The 22,515-nt window shown below is 48.0% G+C and overlaps 1 protein-coding gene across 2 annotated transcripts in view; it reads left to right on the top strand.

Moving 5' to 3' along the window:
• The window catches only part of PRKCB (protein kinase C beta), a 195,706-nt gene that overhangs the window by 159,214 nt on the left and 13,977 nt on the right, over positions 1 to 22,515 (top strand). For both annotated transcript variants that reach the window (XM_035130770.3, XM_035130769.3), the window contains exon 16: positions 11,941 to 12,081. In XM_035130770.3, the coding sequence (XP_034986661.1) occupies positions 11,941 to 12,081 (141 nt within the window). The remainder of the gene's footprint in view (positions 1 to 11,940; positions 12,082 to 22,515) is intronic.

The raw sequence follows: 22,515 nt of genomic DNA, 5'->3' as shown, positions 1-22,515 counted from the left end.
CAACTCTTTGATCCTATGGTTCTATGATTCTATTGTTGTTTCTGTAGTCCGCAGATGTTACATAAATGATTTACATTATTTTCTGCATTGTTTGTGACGTTTGCCTTTCACTGAAATGCACTGAAGCTAATTCTGTAAATAATTGCATTAGTTTCATCTGTAGTGGAGAGTGAGAGAGTTGCAATAGGTTTGATTCAAAGCTGAACTGTAGCTGAACAGAAACAGTACTGACTGCAATGAACTCAGGACAGGACAGAAACTGCTGCCTTCTCAACATCTCTAAGGCTTTCTGATTTGAGAACCAAGTTTACTTGGCCCCATTGACTTAAATCAGGGCTATGGGTCTTCTGCCCAAACTTCCTCCCTGCGCAAAGGATGGCTGTAGTTCTGCAGCCCATCTAAGTCAGGCCAAATGGGGCACATGTTTGGCATAATTTATTCTCCTTCTGCTAGCAATCAGAGATACAAAGGGGAGTCTGACCTTGCCTTTTCACTGGCAGAAAACTGCTGAGCTCTCCTCTGGCTTTGGAGACTTCCGCACACAGTGTAAAGGCAATTTTTGCAAGCAGAATGTGATTCTCCCTCTTGAAAAAATTAATCTCGGACTGCACAGGGCCCTGAATGTCAATTTAACCTCAGGATTGATCATTTGCATTGCATGCATCATCATGAAATGAATGTACCGTTTGGGATGCGTGGAGGAGAGGGCTCCAGGCTAACAACTGGGGTTATTCTCTGGGGCCATGGAGCATTGCTGGGGGCTGAGGCTTCCTCGTCAATTTGCCGCTTTCCGTCTCTGATGTCCTCTTTGCTTTCCTTGCCATTTGGCCAAAGTGCTGCGTGTTAGATTGGAGGAAAAGTTGCTCAGCTGCTCCAGGTTTAATGGGCCATGGATGGTGGGAGGGGGAGGAAGGTACTTTTCCAGGTCACCTGGGAGTTGACTTTGCTCTGAAAATGTGTCTCCGTGTTCCTGTTACTTCAGCCTCCTTCTCCACCTCTGAGGCATTAATTCCTCTAACCCTCACACTTAAACATCAGCGGTGTTCTGACTCTTGTCTGATTATATGACCCTCTTTCTTAAAAGCCAAGGCAGAGAAGGTGCCGGAGGTTTGGATCTGCTCAAAATGGTCTTTAACCTCTTTCCCGTCAGCATCAGCATGTCGTAACCCAACAAGATGGAAGGTGAGCAGAGGAGGGCGACCAAGAGGGTCAAGGGTCTGGAAACCAAGCCTTATGAGGAATGGCAGAGGGAGTTGAGGATGTTTAGCCTGGATAAGAGAAGGCATGGGTTCAAGCCCCCCATTGGGCAAAAAGACTCCTGACAAGATGACCCTCGTGGTCCCTTCCAGCTCTGCAGTTCTATGATTCTGAGAGGTGATATGAGAGCCATCTTCAAATATCACAAGGGCTGTCATATGGAGGATGGAGCAAGCTAAAACAGAAACAGAAACAACAACAACAAAATGATACGCAAGGGGGGAAGGACTGGGCGGGAAGGAGAAAATCCAAATCTAAACTCAGGCACTGGTTTCCGAACAGTTGCTCCTGTCATGACCAGCTGGGGCAAGAGTTCAGGGGCAGGAGGTTCCTCATGGAGCTGGGCATTTAGTAAACTGATGCAATGGGCTTTGCTCCCCATCTCTCTTGCACTGAGGCAATCTTCCAGAATGGCTGCCCCCAGGTGACAGGTGACTTTTTATGCAGAGTAGCCAAGAAAGTCAGAGGGGGCAGCCGAAGCTCATTTTGCCTATAGACCCGCACCCGCTCCTCTCTTCCAGGCTACAGATCCACCTGGAGGGTGCCTTGCACAAGTCAACTCCCCAAATATTGATGCCAGCGCTGCTCCGTGTCCATTAAAAGAGGTTAAGTTGCGATGCTTTGGTGTGGGGAGTGGGGTAGAATGACCTTTCCCCCCTCGCGGCAGCTGTTAGCGTTGAATTTGGCAATACCCAAGAGTCATTACTTTGCGCCCATTGTGTCTGGGAAGAGGAGGAAGGCGGGGTTGGAGATTGGCATAGCGATAAAACTTCCTGTCAGTTTTATTTCCTTTCCCATCAGTCCCGGACTGAAGGCTACCAATTGGTAAGAGACAGGACTGATTAAAACACCTGCTGGGTTTTTCTTTCTTACTTTCAGTAATGGCCAAATGATAAGCCAAACAAGCAATTGTCGGGTGGGGACCGAAGGCTGTTTTACAAATCCTCTTTCTTGCAGCAGGGCTGTGATGGTTTTGTGCCACAGGGAGGAGAGAACAGACATACATATAATCATAGAACTGTGGCGTTAGAAGGGACCTTAAGGGTCATCTAGGCCAGGGGTGGCCAACTCCCAAGAGACTGCGATCTACTCACAGAGATAAAAACTGGCAGTGATCTACCCCCTTTTTTGGGGTTCAGGCAGGGAGGTGGTAAAATGTTGAGCTTTTTTTAGGGGAGCCACAGTTGTTCAGCTTCTTTGGGGGAGCCAATGATCTACCAGTGATCTACCGCAGACGTCCAGTGATCTACCAGTAGATCACAATCTACCTGTTGGACATGCCTGATCTAGGCCAACTCCCTGCAATGCAAGAATCACAGCTCAAGAACCCCTGACAGGTGGTCACCCAACCTCTGCTTAAAAACCTCCAAGGAAGGAGAGTCCACCACCTTCCTGGAGAATCTGTTCCACTGTGGAACAGTTCTTAACTGTCAGAATTTCCACACCCCACCCCAATGTTTAGTCAGAATCTCCTTTCTTGTTATTTGAATCCATTGGTTTGGGACCTTTCCCCTAGATCAGCAGAAATCAAAGCTTGCTCCATCTTCCCTGTGGCAGCTGTTCAGATATTCGAAAGCGGCTATCCTGCCACCTCTCAGTCTTCTCTTCTCCAAGTTAAACATCCCAAACACCATCAACTGCTCCTCATCAGGGCCATCAGGCTTGGTTTTCAGACCCTTCATCATCTTGGTCTCCCTCCTCTGCACACCTTCCAGCTTGTCAATATCCTAAAACTGCAATGCCTGGAACTGGGCACAGTCCTCCAATGGAGTCTACCCAAGACAGACTAGAGCAGGACTATTACACCCCTTCATCATTCTAGACAGCCGACTTCTGTTGATGCAGCCTAGAGTCACATACACAACATACTTTAAAATCGCGCAGGTAGAAATTTATATGTGTACGCACACAAACATGCAGAGATGTGACATTTTCTTGCTCCTGAAAGCTTTTGCTGTGATGTTATGAACAGTGTCAGCCACAGTGTGTGTATCCAGGATGGAGAAAGGGCAGAGATCTTTCTGCTAATGAGCTTCCCAACTGCCTCATTGGCGTTTGTCAGGCTTTGAAAGGGAATTGGCCCGTGGAAAGGGAGGGGGCGATGAAAACTGCCTCTTTGGACAGAGCTTTGCATATGAACACAGAATGGCTTGTTTATTCTGCAGCCCCTTGTTCCAGGAACAATTGGAGAGGGATTTGCTTCTCTCTATCCAATTTGCCTCATGAATGCCAAAGTCAGGTGTCATTTAGGGCAGGTTTGGACAGCAAAGGACAAGCTGCCTGCATTGGCTCTTGAGATCTATGTTGTCTTAAAAGGACCCAGGCAAGGAAGCTGGTGTTTGGGTTTGGGTTTGGGTATGTGCGTTTTATAGAATCACAGAGTTGTCGAGTTGGAAAGGGAACCAAAGGGTCATCTAGTCCAACCCCCTTGCAATGCAGGAACCACAGGTGCCAAATGAGCATGGAGTCTCAGTCCGGTGTGTGCAGAGAGCAGTGGCACAGCCAGCCCCCAGCTTCCTGCCCTGCCAGGACTCCTAGCAGGAGATGAAAACTGTGGGCAGTTCAAGCCAAGGTGCAACGACTTTTACCAGAATGCCACTGGCCCTGGATTCAAGGCAGCCCTGGACAGCAAATCTAATCCTCCTTCATTGCTGGTTGTGCTAAGATATCAGAAATTGTGGCTGCAGGGACATAGGGAAGAAATCCTCCTGCATTGCAAGGGGTTGGACTAGATGGCCCTTGAGATCCCTTCCAACTCCACAATTTTTTGATTCAAAGAAAGTGGTATCAGAGGTGGTGGTGGTGCTTACCTTGAAATCCCTGGATGCCTTCGGATCCTATGTATTAGGTGCTGCAAGGGTTTGTTTGTTTGTTTGTCTGTTTCATTTATCTCCCACCCTTTTTCTCCCAGGAGCTCAAAGTGGCATGTACATGGTTCCCCACTCCTCATTTAATCCCTGTGAGGTTGCAGAGGCTGAGAGGCAGCTACTGGCCCAAGGTCACCCAGTGAGCTTCATGCCAAGTCGGGGAATTTGAACCCTGGTCTCCCCCAGGTCCTTGTCCAACACTCTAACCACTACACCACACTGTCTCTGGAAGCCCAGCGAGTCTTGTATCATGATCTGCATTTGACAGTCCCTTTTTTAAAAATGAAATGTGACCCAAAGCAATTTACAAAATCATACAAACATGAAAACCGAGTATTAAAAAACTCAAAGAAAATGAAAAACCTACAAACACATCCAGATACCATTTGTGTGTGTGTTGTGTGTGTGCATGTGAGTGAGTGAGTGTGTGTAGTCCAACACTTTGCAATGCAGGAATCACAAGTAAAATTTACCCAAACTCAGAAATGATGGGTGTGGCTGCTGGGGTGCTCCAGGCAAGATATCCAGCTTCATGGAAGGCTATTGAATGCCAGCAGCATTGGGAAGCATCTGAACTGGGTCCCACATGACTCCTTCCTCCAGGCATTATCTGCCTGGTGTTGGAAGCCATGTGGAAGGAGCTCCCACGCCCTTCCGGTTATATTGGGAATGTGCCCAGAAAGGCGAGCCCACATTATTTATGTTCACACGGAGGATGTTGCTTGCTGGAAGAGGCCTTTGTAAAGATCTCCAAAGCCTGCTTTCAGCAGAGCTGGTGGCGCCGCATAAATAGAAACACTTTCTTTCATCTTGATATGAGGATTTTAGAATGAGCTTTGAACAATGTGCTGTTTCCAGGTGCACAGATTGCTGGCACATAGCAGGCCCCTCTCCGCACAGGAGGCATGAAATTGCTGGCTTCCTCGATGTGTTCTGCAATATATACGATGCCCAGGAAAAGGAAATGGTGTCCGGTTATCAGGCAGACTGTGGGAATGGAGATCTCAGTGGGCAAGGCTGCCTCTGACCTTTGGGTGGCACCAACCTTTGAACCAATGTGCAGCCTGTCTTTCTAGAACTATGTCAAAACTAGCTGGAAACGGCTTCCGAATTCTGGCAAGGCCACTGTGGACCATCTGGGATATTCTAAAGCTGCTGATCACAGCCCCCACCCCACAATGTTTTAATTTCAGCTTCTCAGAAATGTCGGCAAATACATTTGGACGAGAACACAAACACTCTTTTCTTCATTCCCTCTTGGAGCAGCCGCAGCAAACGTGACTATCCCCAGCTTCCTGTTTCTTCTCATCTCCTGTGATGGATTGCACTACCCACTTAGGTAGGGAAGACAGGAGGTGCAAAAGTTCTGACCTTCCTGAAGAGGGAAGAAGAGGAAGTGAGAGTTGCTTGCAGTGACATGTGAAAAGGATCAAGGGGTCTTAGCAGACCACAAGCATGAGTCAACAGTGTGGTGCAGCAGCAGGGGGCATAGCTACCAAGTACCCCGTTTTCCCCGGGAAACCCCCATTTTTTCATACCGTTTCCCGGCAGTCCCCCGTATCTCTTCGTCTCCCGTTTTTCTCCCTTATATTCTCCTGCCGGCGGCCTTCCCCCCCCCCCCTGCTTTGCCCATCTATGGGCACTGAAAATGGCCGGCGCCGGCGCCGAAAGTCGCGTCTACACATGTCCGGAAGTGTGTAGACGCGACGTCCGTTGTTGGCGGCGGCCATTTTTGGTGCCCATATATGGGCAAAGCGACACCGGAAGTTGCATCTACGCAACTTCCAGTGTCACGCAGCTGCCGGTCCTTGATTCTGCAGTCCAGGACTTGGCAGGTATGGCGGGGGGGGGGAGCTCATACAATTCTAGGTTGCATCAACAAGAAGTCTAGTGTCTGGATCAAGAGAAGTAATATTCCCCCTCTATTCTGCCTTGGTAAGATGACCCCACCTGGAGGACTGTGTCCACTTCTGGGCACCACCATTTGAGAAGGATGTTGACAAGTTGGGAGCTGTGCCGAGGAGGAAATTATCTGGAAACTAAGCCTTTTGAGGAACAGCTGAGGGAGCTGGGTAGGTTTAGCCTGGAAAAGAGGAGACTGAGAGTTGATATGATAGCAATCTTCAAAAATCTGAAAGGCTGTCACATAAGTGATGGAAGCTCGCTTTCTGCTGCTCCAGAGGGGAGGAGACTAGTCCAGAACCAAGGGGTTCAAATGACAAGAAAGGAGATTTCGACTAAACATGGGGGGTGGTGGATTCTGACAGTTAAGAGCTGTTCGACAGTGGAACGGGGACTCCCAGCAGGCTCATCCATGTGAGGGAGAGGGGGGGTAGCACCTCAGGAAGACAGGAGTGGCTATGCTAGTTTTCTACTTGAAATTATCATTTTATAAAGTATTGGGGGGCATCAACACTGTGACCCCACAATCTCTCCTCAGGTACTCCAGTCCATTCTACTGTCTCAAGACTGCCAGCTAGCTTGAGGGCCTCTTCCCACCTGGTTGCCACTGTCAGAACAAGATGCTGGCCTAAGATGGGGCCCCTTTGGCCTGATCCAGCAGGGGAAACTTTATATTCTTACCGCCTCGTTCTGTGACATGTGTCAAAATCAGCACAAGGCTGCACTCCTACGTTAGCATAGGAATAATTGAATTAGCAGCAGATACTTCCAATAAGCAGCTCCTGGGCCCGGCTGTGAATTGTGCACGTTAATTTGGTTTGTATCTACTTGTCAGTTGTGTGCGATGTATCCTGCTTCTCATAGACACAAATTCAGAGCTATACACAGTTCGGAGTGGTGTGGTGCTGGCCTCGTGTTGCCGCTTTTGAACTGCTACGTTTGGCTGGCTGCTGTCTTAATGAAGACTGGTGCCATCCATGTATTTGTCCTTTGCCGTTTTGATCTGCAGCAGTGTTTTAATGTCACGTGAAACGTCATAAGAAACTGACTTATGGTCGGTTCATCATTCCATTGGTCCACCCAACTCACACTTGTCTATCCTGATGGGCAGTGTCTCTCCAGAGTTCATACAAGGAGTAAGAACATAAGAAGAGCCTGCTGGATCAGGCCGAGGGCCCATAAATTGCAAAAGCCACATGGACTTCAACTATGGAGGGAGATTGTAGCCATCATGGCTAGTAGCCATTGACAGCCCCCTCCTCAATGAATTTGCCCAATCCTCTGGAGAAGAGAAGGTTAAGGGGTGATATGATAGCCATGTTCAAATATATGAAAGGATGTCATATGGAGGAGGGAGAAAGATTGTTTTCTGCTGCTCCAGAGAAGCGGACACGGAGCAATGGATTCAAACTTCAAGAAAGAAGATTCCACCTAAACATTAGGAAGAACTTCCTGACAGTAAGAGCTGTTCGGCAGTGGAATTTGCTGCCAAGGAGTTTGGTGGAGTCTCCTTCTTTGGAGGTCTTTAAGCAGAGGCTTGACAGGCATAAGTCAAGAATGCTTTGATGGTGTTTCCTGCTTGGCAGGGGGTTGGACTGGATGGCCCTTGTGGTCTCTTCCAACTCTATGATTCTGTGATTCTGTGATTCTTTTAAAGCCCTCCAAGTTGGTGCCTTTCACTGCCTCCTGTGGGAGAGAGTTCCGCAGGTTAACTGTGCACTGCATGAAGAGTCCCTCACATAACATCCCTGAGCTATGGTTGAGAATGAGGAATGTCTTATGGGAGCCTTTGCAGCCTATAAATCATTGCTTTTAAATAAAATAATGGAATACATACACACTGACCGCTCTCTCTCTCTGCCCACATATTTGCAAGCTTCCCCCCCCCCCCCGAGCCATAAGAGCTCTAACAAAAGACTCTAAGGATGCTGAATTCCGTGTCAAGCACCACTCAGTCAGGGATGCACTGGAGACTTGCAGCTCCAACTGTCAGGTGAAGCAGGGCTAGTTTTCTGACGCTGTGCAAAGTGGTGCAGAAGCATTGACGGGTTCCATCTTGCAGAGGGCAAATGATGCCTCTGAGCTAGAGTCTGAATTAAAGCACTGTGAAGAAATGTGTTAGCTGTAGGGGACAAAGCGGAACAGCCTAGAGACATTCTAGGACCTCCTCCTCAACCAAGAGGGGACTGACATCCAGAATCTTCAAAATGCAGTGTTTGTTCTATGCATTGCAAGACATGGGCTCCAAATGCATCATCCTCCATGGTTCTGCCTATTCCCTCTTGCTGCCCTGGGATCTGAAGCCCAAACACATGCAGAAGGCCACTCCTCAGGTCTCCATGTTTGGCATGAGGCTGCCGGTTCATGCCCTCAGCCCTCATCTTCAGCTGAAGAACGGGCCACAGCAACAGTTTTGCACATGGAAGTTCCCTGTTTCAATCCCTGGCATGCCCCCTGCCTGAAACCCTGGAGAGCTGCTGCCAGCCAGTGCTGACAATACTGAGTTAGGTGGGCCAGTGCTACAAATCTATACACAATGAGGATATTTTATTCTACGAAGCAGCACAAACTCAAGACCCCAGTGCATATAAAATGGTGCTGTGCTGTCCTCGCAAACATACTATAGTATATATACCAGGCATCCCCAAACTGCGGCCCTCCAGATGTTTTGGCCTACAACTCCCATGATCCCTAACTAACAGGACCAGTGGTCAGGGATGATGGGAATTGTAGTCCAAAACATCTGGAGGGCCGAAGTTTGGGGGATGCCTGATATATACAATAGTAATGGTAAGGCAGCTAGAATTAGCCTGGAAAATATAATTTCTGTCCCTAGCGCAACACAGCATAAAATAGTCCTGAGCAATTGAGTGCTGGTAATCAGCTGCTTCAATGCATCATCTCCCCTTGTTGAAATGTAGATTGCAGTTCAGCCTTCTAGGTGTTAAGAGCATAGGAATATGAGAAGAGACTGCTAGATCAGGCCAGTGGCCCATCTAGTCTAACATCCTGTTCTCACAGTGACCAACCAAATGCCCCAATTAGAAGACCACAAGCAGGACCCAAACAGAGGAGCACTTCCCCCTCCCTGCTATGGTTTCCAGCAACTGGTATTCAGAAGCATTGCTGCCTCCGATGATAGAGGCAGAGCATAGCCATCGTAGCTAGAATCCATTGACAGCCTAATCGTCCATAAATTTGTCCAATCCTCTTTAAAAGCAATCCAAGTTAATGCCTGCCACTGCCCCCTGTTTCTCGGCCCTGAATCTTCCAGCATTCAGCTTCATTGGATGTCCACCTGTTCTAGTGTCAGGGTTTTCAACTACAACTCCCACCAGGCCCCGCCAGCAATTTTGAAACTGATGGGAGCACAGCTGTGTTGGCTGAGGCTGATGGGAGTTGTAGTTCAAAACATCTGGAGGGCAGCAGATTGGGAGCACAAGGGAGGCAGCTGTAGTCTCTTGCCGTAGAAAATTCCCAATGTTACTTGTCAAGGGGTATGTATTACTGATGGCACTTTTGGCAGAGGTGAGATTTGCACTGGCGACCTCCTAGCTTGTGTCTCTGTCATTTTAGCCACTTCACTCCACTTAAGTTCATGTAAGTGTCACTGGACCCACAAAGAGGCTTGCTTTACCCACCCAGCCTTTAAACCAGCTCTCTCTTTCATATCCCCTTGGTTTATCTAGCCTTTTGCATCCCTTGCTATCTGTCTCTTATCTTGGGGCCGGAGCCGTGTACCACCATCACCAGGATATTAATGTTTCTTCCGAGTCTCTGGGTTCACTTTTTATTTTTCCTGCCCCGCTTGCTGGAGAGTTGGGGGCGAGGGGGCAGGAAGAGATGTTGCCTGGCTGCTTGGAAGGCACATCCCAGCGATAAAGAGCAATAATTCATGCCTCGTCCCTTTTTCGCGGAACGTGCCGTTTCATTAACTGAAGCCTTCGGAGCCGGACGCTGCCAATTCCCTCCCTGTTCTTGGTGTTAATGAAAAAGAGATTCTGAATGGAGATGGCTCCGTGCTAAACCGGGTGGCCGTCTTTGCACTTAATTGCTTTTACAGCGTCAGGTTTGCAGAGATTGCCCTCAAAGTACAAAGCTGCCTTTCTTACCTCTTCATGGTGCCGGGTAAAAGCAGTCCACATCTTGCCCAACCTCTGATCCACTTTCAGCTGTAGAATGGGAGTCATTTGCATCCATTTTTATCACTTGTGCCTTCTCTAAAAGCATTCGTGAACCAGAATGGGGTTGTTGTTGTTTTGTTTAATATATATATATATATATATATATATATATATATATATATGCGCGCAAACACAAAACAATGTATAATAGCAGATACCCCAAAAAAGAAGAGTAGGAAAAGATAACTAGCACTCAACATAGAGGAACAAATTTCCATACTAAAATTGAACATAATAAATTAATATTACAAGGTTCCAAGTAACACAAATGGGTTTACATTACTCCAGAACACTGTAAAACTACTCCATTTCTTGATAAAAACATTCTATTGTTGTCTTCCCTCTCTGTTTCTCACTTAACCATGCATACTATGTCCCAAATTGTTGTTATCCATTCTCCCATTGATTATGTTTTCATTTTTTCCCATTTCAAACAAATAATCATTCTGGCAGCAGCTAAGAGATGTTGCATTAATTCCCTGTCCTCTATTAATTCAGTTTCTTTAACATAGCCAAATAGGAAAACTAGAGACTCTGTGGGCAGAGCATAGCCAGTTGTTACTTCCATTGCCATTGCTATATCTCCCCAGAATTTTCCATATCCCAGCATTTGTATACATCAGTATGCGAATGATACCCAGCTCTACCTCTCTTTCAAATCAGAACCAGTGAAGGTGGTGAAGGTCCTGTGTGAGTGTCTAGAGGCGGTTGGAGGTTGGATGGCGGCTAACAGATTGAGGTTGAAACTTGACAAGACAGAAGTACTGTTTGTGGGGGACAGGAGGCAGGCAGGTGTGGAGGACTCTGTGGTCCTGAATGGGGTAACTATGCCCCTGAAGGACCAGGTGTGCAGCCTGGGAGTCATTTTGGACTCACAGCTGTCCATGGAGGCGCAGGTTAATTCTGTATCCAGGGCAGCTGTTTATCAGCTCCATCTGGTACACAGGCTGAGGCCCTACCTGCCCGCGGACTGTCTCGCCAGAGTGGTGCATGCTCTAGTTATCTCTCGCTTGGACTTCTGCAATGTGGGGCTACCTTTGAAGGTGACCCGGAAACTACAATTAATCCAGAATGCGGCAGCTAGACTGGTGACTGGGAGCAGCTGCCGAGACCACATAACACCGGTTCTGAAAGACCTACATTGGCTCCCAGTACGTTTCGGAGCACAATTCAAAGTGTTGGTGCTGACCTTTAAAGCCTAAACGGCCTAAACAGCCTCAGTCCAGTATACCTGAAGGAGCGTCTCCACCTCCATCGTTCTGCCCGGACACTGAGGTCCAGTGCCGAGGGCCTTCTGGCGGTTCCCTCACTACGAGAAGCAAAGCAACAGGGAACCAGGCAGAGGGCCTTCTCGGTCATGGCACCCACCCTGTGGAACACCCTCCCACCAGATGTCAAAGAGAAAAACAACTACCAGACTTTTAGAGGACATCTGAAGGCAGCCCTGTTTAGGGAAGCTTTTAATGTTTAATAAATTACTGTATTTTAATACTTCTGTTGGAAGCTGCCCATATATTATTATTATTATTATTATTATTATTATTATTATTATTATTATTATTATTATTATTATTTGCAGCTTTGCAGGCATTCCTGACTGTTCTACGTATATATCCAGTTAAGACATCGCAGTGTCAGGTGAAGCAGAATGAATGTCGCCCACCTAACTCAAATGGTTCGCTATTTAACAAATAAATGTGTTTTCCCCCCTCTGTCTTTGTCTCTCCAAGCTCATGACCAAGCATCCAGCAAAGCGTTTGGGGTGCGGCCCTGAAGGAGAGCGTGATATCAGGGAGCACGCCTTTTTCCGCTACATCGATTGGGACAAACTTGAACGGAAAGAGATCCAGCCTCCTTTCAAGCCCAAATCTGTAAGTTCCTCCCCTCCCGTCTCACTACCACATTTCTCTTCTTCCAGCAGAGACACTCGCTTCGCATCTGCAGCGTACATTCCAAGCACTCTTGTGCCACTTTCGACACTTCCCCCAAAGACACCTGGGAACTGCAGTTTGTCAAGGGCGCTGGGAATTGCACCTCTGCAAAGGATTTTCCTAACAACTCCCTGCACCCTTTAACAAACTAGAGTTCTCGGGATTATTTAGCGGAAGACATGGCTATTAAAGGGGCATCAGGGTGCTTGGAATGCTGGGTGTGGATGTGGCCACAGTTATCACAGCCCCTCCTTGAGCCGGACAATAACATGTCCCCTTTCTTATAGCCGTGACTATGTCAGTAGGGACGCGGGAGGCGCTGTGGGTTAAACCGCTGAGCCTAGGGCTTGCTGATCAGAAGGTTGGTGGTTCGAATCCCTGTGACGGGGTGAGCTCCCGTTGCTGGGTCCCTGCTCCTGCCAAGCCAGCAGTTCGAAAGCACATCAAAGTGCAAGTAGATAAATAGGTACCGCTCCGGCGGGAAGGTAAACGGCATTTCCATGTGCTGCTCTGGTTCACCAGAAGCGGCTTAGTCATGCTGGCCACATGACCCGGAAGCTGTACGCCAACTCCCCGGGCAGTAAAGCAAGATGAGTGCCGCAACCCCAGAGTCGTCCGCGACTGGACCTAATGGTCAGGGGTCCATTTACCTTTACCTATGTCGGTGTCCTGAATTAAGGGCTGCTTTCTGTTGACTGATTCACACATGCAGGCTGTGAGGTGGTCATCCTGTAGGGTCACAGACTGCGGGATGGGGGCTCACATAATGGGAATATCCTCCATCAGGGGTGCAAACTTGAATAAAATATTGGAGGGGGCAAGTAAGCCCTGCCCCATGTAATCAATCACAAGAGACGGCACATGCACACCATTTGAATGGCCATGCACATCAACTGGGGGGGCCTCAAATATCTTATTGGGGGGGCTGAAGGGACCTTGGCGCCTAGGAGTTGGCTCCTATGTCCTCCATACAAATAAAATAAAATAATCCCCAGTACATATTGGGTCCCTGGCATCCTAATGAAGGAATCTTTGGGGGGGGGGCATTCAGTCAGAGATACTGGCAGCATCCTACGAGCTTTGATTCATTCACTTCCCACCTGCAGCTGAGATGCAGGTTGGTGGACTCAACCGCTGCTGTTTGCAAGAACTAGGCCTGGGTTGATTTATAGTTCTCTGTAACTCCACAAAACGGCTATGATGCGGGGAGCAGAGTTCCAGGCTCTCTTTTCCAAGGCAAGGCATGGGATGTCACTGTACCCACTCCGAAAAGCTTGCCTGATACGTGCGTGTTCTCTGAGAAGGATGTGCCTGCGATCACTTTCTTACATTAGCTCTAAGTGCGTTCGGCTCGAGAAGGCCACGTGGCGATGCCAAGGTCTCCTGAAAGTCGCCCATGGGAGGCATAGACAACATAACCTTTAGCCAGTCTATGGAAAACACTCTGCTGGTTTCTGTCTGGCCAAAATGCCATTCTTAAATCACAAGCTTGCAGAGAGGCAGGAGCAGCCTCGGTACCAGAAGTGGGGTTTCCTTAACTCAGGCTACATGGGAACCTTAATCCATGCTCTGCTCACCGGGGGGGGGGGGGGATGGGGAGAAGGGACAGGGACAAAAAGTCCTTCCTTTTCTTAAGAGTTTTGCATTGCACCCAACTGAGACTGTTAGACTTCTGAATGTTCAAATCACCATTGGCTTTTCTCACTGGCTTGTCTGTCTGGGTCTCCTATCCTGGGTCCAATCTCTTCCACCAGTACCTGAATTGGAGTCCCGTGTCATCGTCCCCCCCCCCATGCCTCTCTCTTTCTCTTGGAGAAGGGGCTGAGAAAAGGTCCCTTTTGCTCCCTCGGAACCTCTAGCTCAGCAACTGTACTGTACGCCTGAATCATTCATGACGTGGTAATTCACTCAGCAGGTAAAAAGCAGGCAGGCAGCAGCCTGAATAGTTTATGAGCAGGCACCAAAAGCCAGGGAGAATTCTTATCCCAAAGAGGACCTGGTGTTCGGCCAGCATTTTTGCGCCTGATCCCCGGATAATGGCACGTTCTGCAAACTCCTAAAAGGAATGGGAGTGTGCTCCCCAAGTTTGTACAACCACACTTGGAATCCTAGTGTACAATACTGGTTGCCTTGCCCAAAAAGGGGTACTGAAGAGTTGGGAAAGGTTCAGAAAGGGGCAGTTGAAATGATGAAGAGGATGGAGCCTCTCCCTGAGGAAGAAAGATTGCAGTTTATGGGACTTTTTAGTTTAGAGAGAAGGGAAGTAAGAGGAGACTTGATGGAAATTTTGTAGAATCATGTATGGTTTGGAGGTAGTGGATAGAAAGAAGTTTTTCTCCCTCTCTCCTGATCCTAGAACTTACTCAAGCTGAATGTTGGGAGATTCAGGACACATAAAAAGAAGTAATTCTTAATGCAGCGCTTAGTTGAACTACGGAACTCGCTGCCACATGAGGCAGTGATGGCCACCAACCTAGATGGCTTTAAATGAAGACTAGACAAACTCGTGGACAGAAAAGCTGTTGGTGGCTACTAGCCAGGGTGGCTATGCTCTGCCTCCATGGCCAGAGGCAAGAATGCTTCCGTACGTCAGTTGCTGAAAACCACAGCAGGGGCGAACGTTGCTCATGTGCTTAAATCCTGCTTGTGGATTTCCTGCGGGCATCTGCCTGGCTGTGGCAAGAAAAAGATGCTAGACTAGATGGGCCATTGGCCTGATCCAGCAGGTTTGTCAACTTCTAGTCATCTAGCCGTAGCTCAGTGAAAGCACCTGCTGTGCATTCAGAAGGTCGCAAGTTCATTCTCCAGGTAGGGCTGTAAGAGAATCTCAACGGAAAATCACTGCCAGTCACTAAGCTAGGTGTACCAATGGCCTGACTCCGTATGAGACAGCTTCCTGCATTCCTACTATACATAGAAAAGCCGTGTCTCGGAGGTGGAGGACATCTGCATTATATGCAGGAGGTCCCAGGTTCAAAACCCTGATATTTCCAGTTAGGGCTGGGAAGGTCCTCTGGGGATCTGCTACCAGTCAGTGTGGACAGTATTGAGCTGGCTGGATCAGCGACTCGGTATAGGGCAACTTCCTATGTTTCTCTCTTTTTTCATGAGCTGGTTTGGTTGCTGCTGGACTCTTCCTTTCCTCTTTCTGACTTTTCCGCCTCTTGTTCCCAAGTTGAGCACTCCCTGCATCTCTCGCTCCTGCAGTCTTTTTGCTTTGAGTGCCTGGTTCCTTGTGCTGCACCCGAGAGCAGCCAGCGCTGTTCCTTGAAGCGCCCCAACCCCTCCTCTCCCCAATAATCTGACAGATTGGTTGTGTTTGTGTAGAAGTGGCTGTTCTGACAGGGTCGTGCATGGCTGATCTTTCACGGCCATCCCTGCATACCAAGTGGCTTGGAGCGAACCTGACGCCAGCTCTCCTTGAGATAATTATGGGCTGGTGGTGGTGGTTGGGTTTTTTTTTATTAAAAAAAAATCAAATTACTTCTTTACCTTACATAGAAGCCAGGGCTTGGAGAGCCTGTGTGATCTGAAGGCGAAGGTCAGGCAAGGGGGATGCAGTGACTTTCTTACAAATAACTGCAAAGTATATAGTGCAATCCTAGAGGTGTCTACGCAGAAGTAAGCGCCATTGAGTTCAGTGGGGCTTACTCCCCAGTAAGTAAACATAGGATTGCAGTCTTCATTACAGAGCGATGGCCTTTTTGGATGTAGGGTGTAGGGTTTCAAAGGGTGGGGTGTTAAATTGCTCCAACTGAAAATGGCAGGCCTGTGTTTTTATTGATTTATTGATTTATTAAATTTCTATTCCCCCCCCCCGCCTTCCTCCCTAAAGGTGTACAGGGTACAGTACAACAGAAACAAAATAAAACATATTTTATAACAATTTAAAACCATCTCAAAATGTTTAGAGCATCTGTAGGGAAAATTAAAAGCAATCACATCCCCTCAGTTCTTTTTATTTAATTTCGCGGGTGCCGTGCCCATGGAAGCAGGAATGCTTTCCCACTATTCCTCAAAGCCAGTAGTGAAGGAGACAGACGAGCCTTCTCAGAGAGGATGGCCTGCAAATGGGAAGCACCACTGAGAAGACCCTACCATACTGAACGCCAACCAGGCAGCAGCCAGAGGCAGCCCCCAGCCAACGGGGCCTCCCCTGTGTTGACTCCTGCCCATAACACTTTGGGCCACTGATCATGTGCTCTGATATACCATTCTCCATTTCTTTGTGCCCTTCCCTTCTCTGCTACATCCTTGGCAGCAGCTGGTGAGGAAGGGGAGGATTTGGTCATGTTAGGGTGCAAGGTGAGTAACCCTAGGTGTTATGGGGGAAAGTGACTCAACCCAGGGATGCTAATTTTTGGCACCATTCCTTGATTTAAATGCCTCTTAATCAACAAAAACCTCTAGGTGCCAGCCAACCTGGTGCCCTCCTGATTTTTTTTACACTTTTACACTATAATCTCCACCCACCCACCCAACACATAAGACAGAAGGCATGGAGACCCATCTAAGAGCTTTGGACTACAGGTCCCTTCTAGCTGTGCTGGCAGGGGCTGATGGGAGTTGTAGTCCAAAGCATCAGGAGGTTGGGGAATCCTCTTGTAGGGAGCCTCATGTAGTTGCATCCCAAGAGGTATCTTTGACCTCATCTAAAGTTGCAAACAGCAAAAGCCCTCCCCCCATTTCCACAAAAAATGATGGTCAAACACCTGAAGGTTAGAGGTGGATCTTGAAGGCAGACGTTTCTGAAGCCCTCTCATTAATTTCAAAACAAAATAAAAAAATTCCTTCCAGTGTGAAGAAGTGTGCATGCATATGAAAGCTCATACCAATGACAAACTTAGTTGGTCTCTAAGGTGCTACTGGAAGGATTTTTTTTATTTTGTTTCAACTATGGTAGACCAACACAGCTACCTACCTGTCATTAATTTCAGTGGGTTTACTCTGAGTAGAGCTCAGTTGGAGATATCCCTAGGTTTGCTTCTGTCTTTGCAAGGGTTTTTTTTTTAATTGCTCAGCTATATAATTAGTGGGGCTGCAAGCTGTAATCAGTTTAATGGGCAGATTAATCAACTCATGTGATAGTTGTTTAATCAGAAGGGGCCAATTTTAATGGGCAAGGGCAAACTCTTATTAGTGGGGGCTGAATGTCAAAGGCACACTTCTAATTACAAAGCCACCAGAAAGAAAGAAAAAGCCCAATAGTTCTGACCTGATAGTACTGAGTGATGGCTTTTTATTAATTTGTAAATTATCTCCCCAAAGGCAGCGATATGCAGACTTATTGATTTATATGAAGTGGCCTAGATCCCTCTTTCCTTTATGAAACGATTCCAAAGTGGCTCCCGTGATAAAATGAAATGCAATGCATTCAAAAGAAATCCAATATAACATGACTAAAGAAACCAAATTCCGACAAGAAAGCATCAATCACGGAGGCAACAGTGCTAAAATAATGAAATCTGGGAGGGAAATCCATCAACTAAGGACAGCTACAGCTTGGCCAAAATTCCTTTGAAATCATACTCAGAGTAAACCTATTGAATCCCATGGGATTAAGCTTGTTATAATCACCAAATGCCATGCCTCTTCTGCTTTTGGGAGACAAGCGGGAAGGGGAGCTTGTCGCAGCAGGAGGAGTAGAAGAGTTTGGATTTGATATCCCGCTTTATCACTACCCTAAGAAGTCTCAAAGTGGCTAACATTCTCCTTTCCCTTCCTCCCCCACAACAAACACTCTGTGAGGTGAGTGAGGCTGAGAGACTTCAGAGAAGTGTGACTAGCCCAAGGTCATACCATCAGCTGCATGCGGAGGAGCGGGGATGCGAACCCAGTTCAACAGATTACAAGTCCACCACTCTTAACCACTACACCACACTGGCATGCGTCCCTCTTCACGATGCATGGCCCATCTTTGCCTCTTGGTCTTCCTCCCCTCCTGCTTCAGCTTCTGCCTCTGAGTCTGGACTGCCCTCTGCCACAGACTCTCCCCTCTCACTACTGTTACCTCTTCAGCTTCCGACACTGCCTCCTCCCAGTCTGCCCTCTCTTCTCCCTCTGACTACTCATAGTTGTCCCACCACTGCTCCCCAGGCTCTAAGCCTTCTTCCCTCGGGGGTTCCGCAGCTGATTCCTCCCAACCAACCAGTCTAGGACAGGCTTGCTGCTTGCTGGATCAATCAATACAATTAAGAGCTTGCAGCTTGTGTGGGGTGCAGCTGGCGAGTGAAAGTGTTTATTTCTGGATGGAGCTGCATAACGCTGTAAGGAACGAGGGTCAGTAGTCACATCTCATCCGTACAAGGGGCAAAAGCTGAATTACATTCTGTGGGAAAGCAGAGACATGCTCGCTCACACCCCAGGGGTATGGTTCTTTGAAATATGCAACACAGCACCCCATCAAGGTCATTTCAGGCAATGGCGCTGGAGCTGCAGCCGTCATTGTGAGCTTGCAGCCCTCACATTCTGCATCTCAGATGGTCCTAGAAATCTCAGCAGTTTCCAGGAGTTTTATTAAGGATCAATAGCTGAAGCTCTGGTAGCTAATTGCTTCACTCCATCTCTGAATACCAGGTGCTGCGGGTGGGGGGAGAGAGATGTGGGGTATCACAGTAGTTCCCAAACTCTTTCAGGGGGCCACCCTGGTTCCATAAACTCATCCCCAACATTATTCTTCACCCAGGGCTGCTCTTGAAACTGTCCCAGAAACTCCAGCGGGTGCAGAATGCTGCAGCGAGGCTCCTCACGGGGTCCTTGCCATGGGAGCATATTCACCCAGTGCTCTACCAGCTGCACTGGCTCCCAGTGGAGTATCGGGTCAGGTTTAAGGTGCTGGTTTTGACCTTTAGAGCCCTATGTGGCCTAGGATCCTCGTACTTAACGAGACTGCCTCTCCTGGTGTGTCCCGCAGAGGACCTTAAGGTCCATGAATAATAATAGCTTAAGGGTCCCGGGTCCTAAAGAAGCCAGATTATCCTCCACCAGGGCCAGGGCTTTTTCAGTGATGGCTCCGACCTGGTGGAATGCTCTGTCCCACGAGACTAGGGCCCTGCAGGACTTGATCTCCTTCTGCAGGGCCTGTAAGACAGCTACTCCACCTGGCCTTCAATTTGAATTAGCCTGATCCTCCATTCCCTTTTCCCTTTTCTATGAAGAAACCCTTCTGGGACCCCACATTTAAACTCTTGCCTGGTCTCCTTGCTGGCCCTAGCAGGACCAACTTGGCCAGTTAGCCCTGGCGATCACTTGATGTTTACTGAACTGGGTCCCCCCCTCAAAATGACTCTGAATTTTTGAATTTTTTTGACATTGATGCTGCATTTATGTTGTATTTTATGCTGTTTTTAAACTGTTAGGTGCCCTGAGCCCGGTTTTTAAACCAGGAAGGGCGGGGTATAAATAAAATTTCATTATTATTAAGAATAGTGGTTTGCATGACCCACTAAAGAAGATAATAACCCAATAAAATTCAAAAGTGACAATTAATTGTACACTTATTCAAAATACTGCTAAAACCATTTAGTTTAACTAATTCAACAAGACTGGCGTACTTGATCCGGTGATGCCAACTTTTCAAAGTCTGATAGTCAGTTACAGCTCCCCGGCCACCCCCTTGCCTCTTAGCTGCCCCCTAAGTAATCCTACTTCCCACTTTGAGAACCACTGATGGTGGATCTTCTTGGAATACATAACCATCATGCCAGCCTCCCCCAGCCTCGTGCTGTTGAGATGTCTTGAACGACAACTCCGATCAGCCCCTGCCAGGATGACAGCATTGTAGTAATCCAAAACACCTGGGAGCTGTAGTTCCCAGAACATCTGGGCGGCACCAGGTTGGTGAAGGCTGTGTTGCAAGTGCAGAAAGCCTTTCCTCGTACATTCCTCATTCTGAAACAGGGAGGAGGAGAGACACAGCCCTCATCCTTTACCGCCAGTGTTGTCAGGCGCCCTGCCTGATGTCTCTGCTGCACCAGGTGCTTCTGAAGCTAATAGGCAGTGACAAGTGTATTTTCAAAGGTTTAGCTGCACGTCCAGGAGCAGGCTGAGCTGGCAGGCGTGTGAGGCTTACAGAAGCAGGTAGAGCTTCCTGCCACTCTGCTCCCTGGCCTAGGCTTGCCTTTTTCCTCTTCTGTTTTAGATGCAAAAGCCAGTTTCAAGACATGACTGAGGAGGGCTCCGTTTTTGGAGTATAGGACCATAGGAAGCTGCCTTATACTGAATCAGACCATTGGTCCATCCAGTGGTGCTACATCCTTTGCCAGCACACTGGGTGAGAGGGGGGGCGAGGTGTGGAGGGTTCACAAGACTGCACTGCACTGCCTGCCTGCCTCCCTGCCTGCCCATGCAGCAAGGAGCCCGGCTGGCCGATTCTTAAATTTTATACACCACTAGAATGTAGAAAAACCTCAAGATGGCTTACAAAAAAAGACAAAGCAATAAAAAGAATTAACAATGATGTAAAACTTGCAGGAAGTCAAAATAACAATAGACTGAGAAGAGATTAAAACTCACATCAACTTTAGAAACATCTGGGTAGGCTTGTCTAAACAAGAATGTTTGTAGCAGGCACCAGAAAGAGCACAGTGAAAGTGCTTGCCTGGTGTCAATAGGCAAGGAGTTCCAAAGTGTAGATGCTGTCCTACTAAAAAAAGCAATATGGACAATAGGTTGGAGGGGATTGGCCTAAAGAATCTTGTAGGATGGTAATTTATTATGGCCAGTAAATAACCATTCTGCATTTCATTTCCCACTCCCCAAGCCCGGCCTACAAATGCTTGTCCACAGAAACACTTGCCCATTTTGCTGCTAGGTAAACCTCTTTCAGGTCAGCTGTTTGGTGGACCTCCAAGGCGGTAAGCAAACCTAAAGAGCCACCATGAATGCCTCTCGACAGTTAATTCCCCATGTTCAGATTTGATCCATGGATGGTGCTGCTATGTAGGGGCTTTCCAATCTGTCTTAAGGGGGTTGATTCCTACAATGCAGGCAACTGAGCTAGATGACCCTTGGGGTCCCTTCCAACTCTACAGTTCTGTGAATCTATGATTATGATGTAGTATCACACACACACACACACACACACACACACAGACGCAAGGGCTCCTGGGAACAGCGCGGGGGCACATGAGCTATTCAATCATTTTGATTTCCGAATGTCATTCTCCGTGAGACTGCCGCTGTCAGGTCGGGTTAGAGGAGACAAATGTCTTTGAAGCTGTCTTCTGGGACGTGAATCATGTGGAAAAGAAGTTCTCTGCAGTTGCAGACTTGTGGCTTGTGGAGAAGGCGCTTGAAGCAGCTTTCAAAAATGTCCAAGGCTTAATAACCACCCCCTACCACTAGCTGCTTAAAGAAAAACACAGACTTCCAGGCTGGCAGCTACCTTTGACAGCCATTCTGCGCATCCAGCACTTAGAGACCCTCTGAATGTTTCTTGGGAAGATAAGCTTCAGTGCACGTGCTGATAAAACTCCTCCTCTTGCAGCTGTGAGCCGCAGACTCCGCTATCCAAAATAAAAATGACAAGAGCAATCTTGCACCTTTGTTACAGGATTGCTGTTTGGCTCCTGCACTCAAGGGGGTGGTGGTAAAGAGGGGCTCTTGCTCCGTCCCCAAACATGCTTTCCTTTCCCACCAGCCCCTGGGTAAGAGTGACACTTGTCACACTATAGAACGCTGCAGAATCTCCAAAGCTCTTCCCTGACATGGTTTTAGAGATTTTCCCGATAACGCTCTTTGATAGATCATTGTTGAAGAGGGAAGAAGTGCAAGCTGAGAGCTTGCCCAGCTTGGGGAAGGGCCATTGGCAGAGCACCTGCGTTGTAAACCCAAACCACAGTCGCAGAGCTGGAGGAAAGCTTGTGGGAGTTTGTGAGACGCGGGAGTTCCGAGGAAGGATCCAAAAGACACCAGAATGGCCAGTTCTAATGCTTTTATTGAAGAAAGGCATTGGCTTACAGCACAGCAGCCTGTCAGTTCCCCTTGCCCCAGCTCAAAGCCTTCCATGGGACGGGCTCCACAGCAAGGAGATGGCCAGGGTGCAGGTGGCCAGTACCCAAAACATTACAGATAGTTCCTCTTCTGGGCTCGGAGCCCAACATCCCAGTTCCCACGGATAAGGGTACCATCAAAGCTAGCCAATTAGTATATCAAAGCAGGCATATCTAAACATGTATGAGCCCAGAACCACAGCAGCTTTTGATTAATGAAAGGGTTATCTTGAGTGCCAGTATGGTGTGAGCACAGCTTCTAGAGCAGTTCACCTTCGATACAGCACAACCTGCTTCGCGTGCAGAAAGTCCCAGGTTCAACCCCCAATGGCATCTACAGGAAGGGCTTGGAAAGAGACCCTGCCTCAAACCCTGGAAACCC

The sequence above is a fragment of the Zootoca vivipara genome, chromosome 13, assembly GCF_965207765.1.
Source record: "Zootoca vivipara chromosome 13, rZooViv2.hap1.1, whole genome shotgun sequence".
NCBI classification, from domain to species: Eukaryota; Metazoa; Chordata; class Lepidosauria; order Squamata; family Lacertidae; genus Zootoca; species Zootoca vivipara.
The sequence above is the reverse complement of the archived record's forward strand: the minus strand, read 5'-3'. Positions and strand labels throughout refer to the sequence as shown.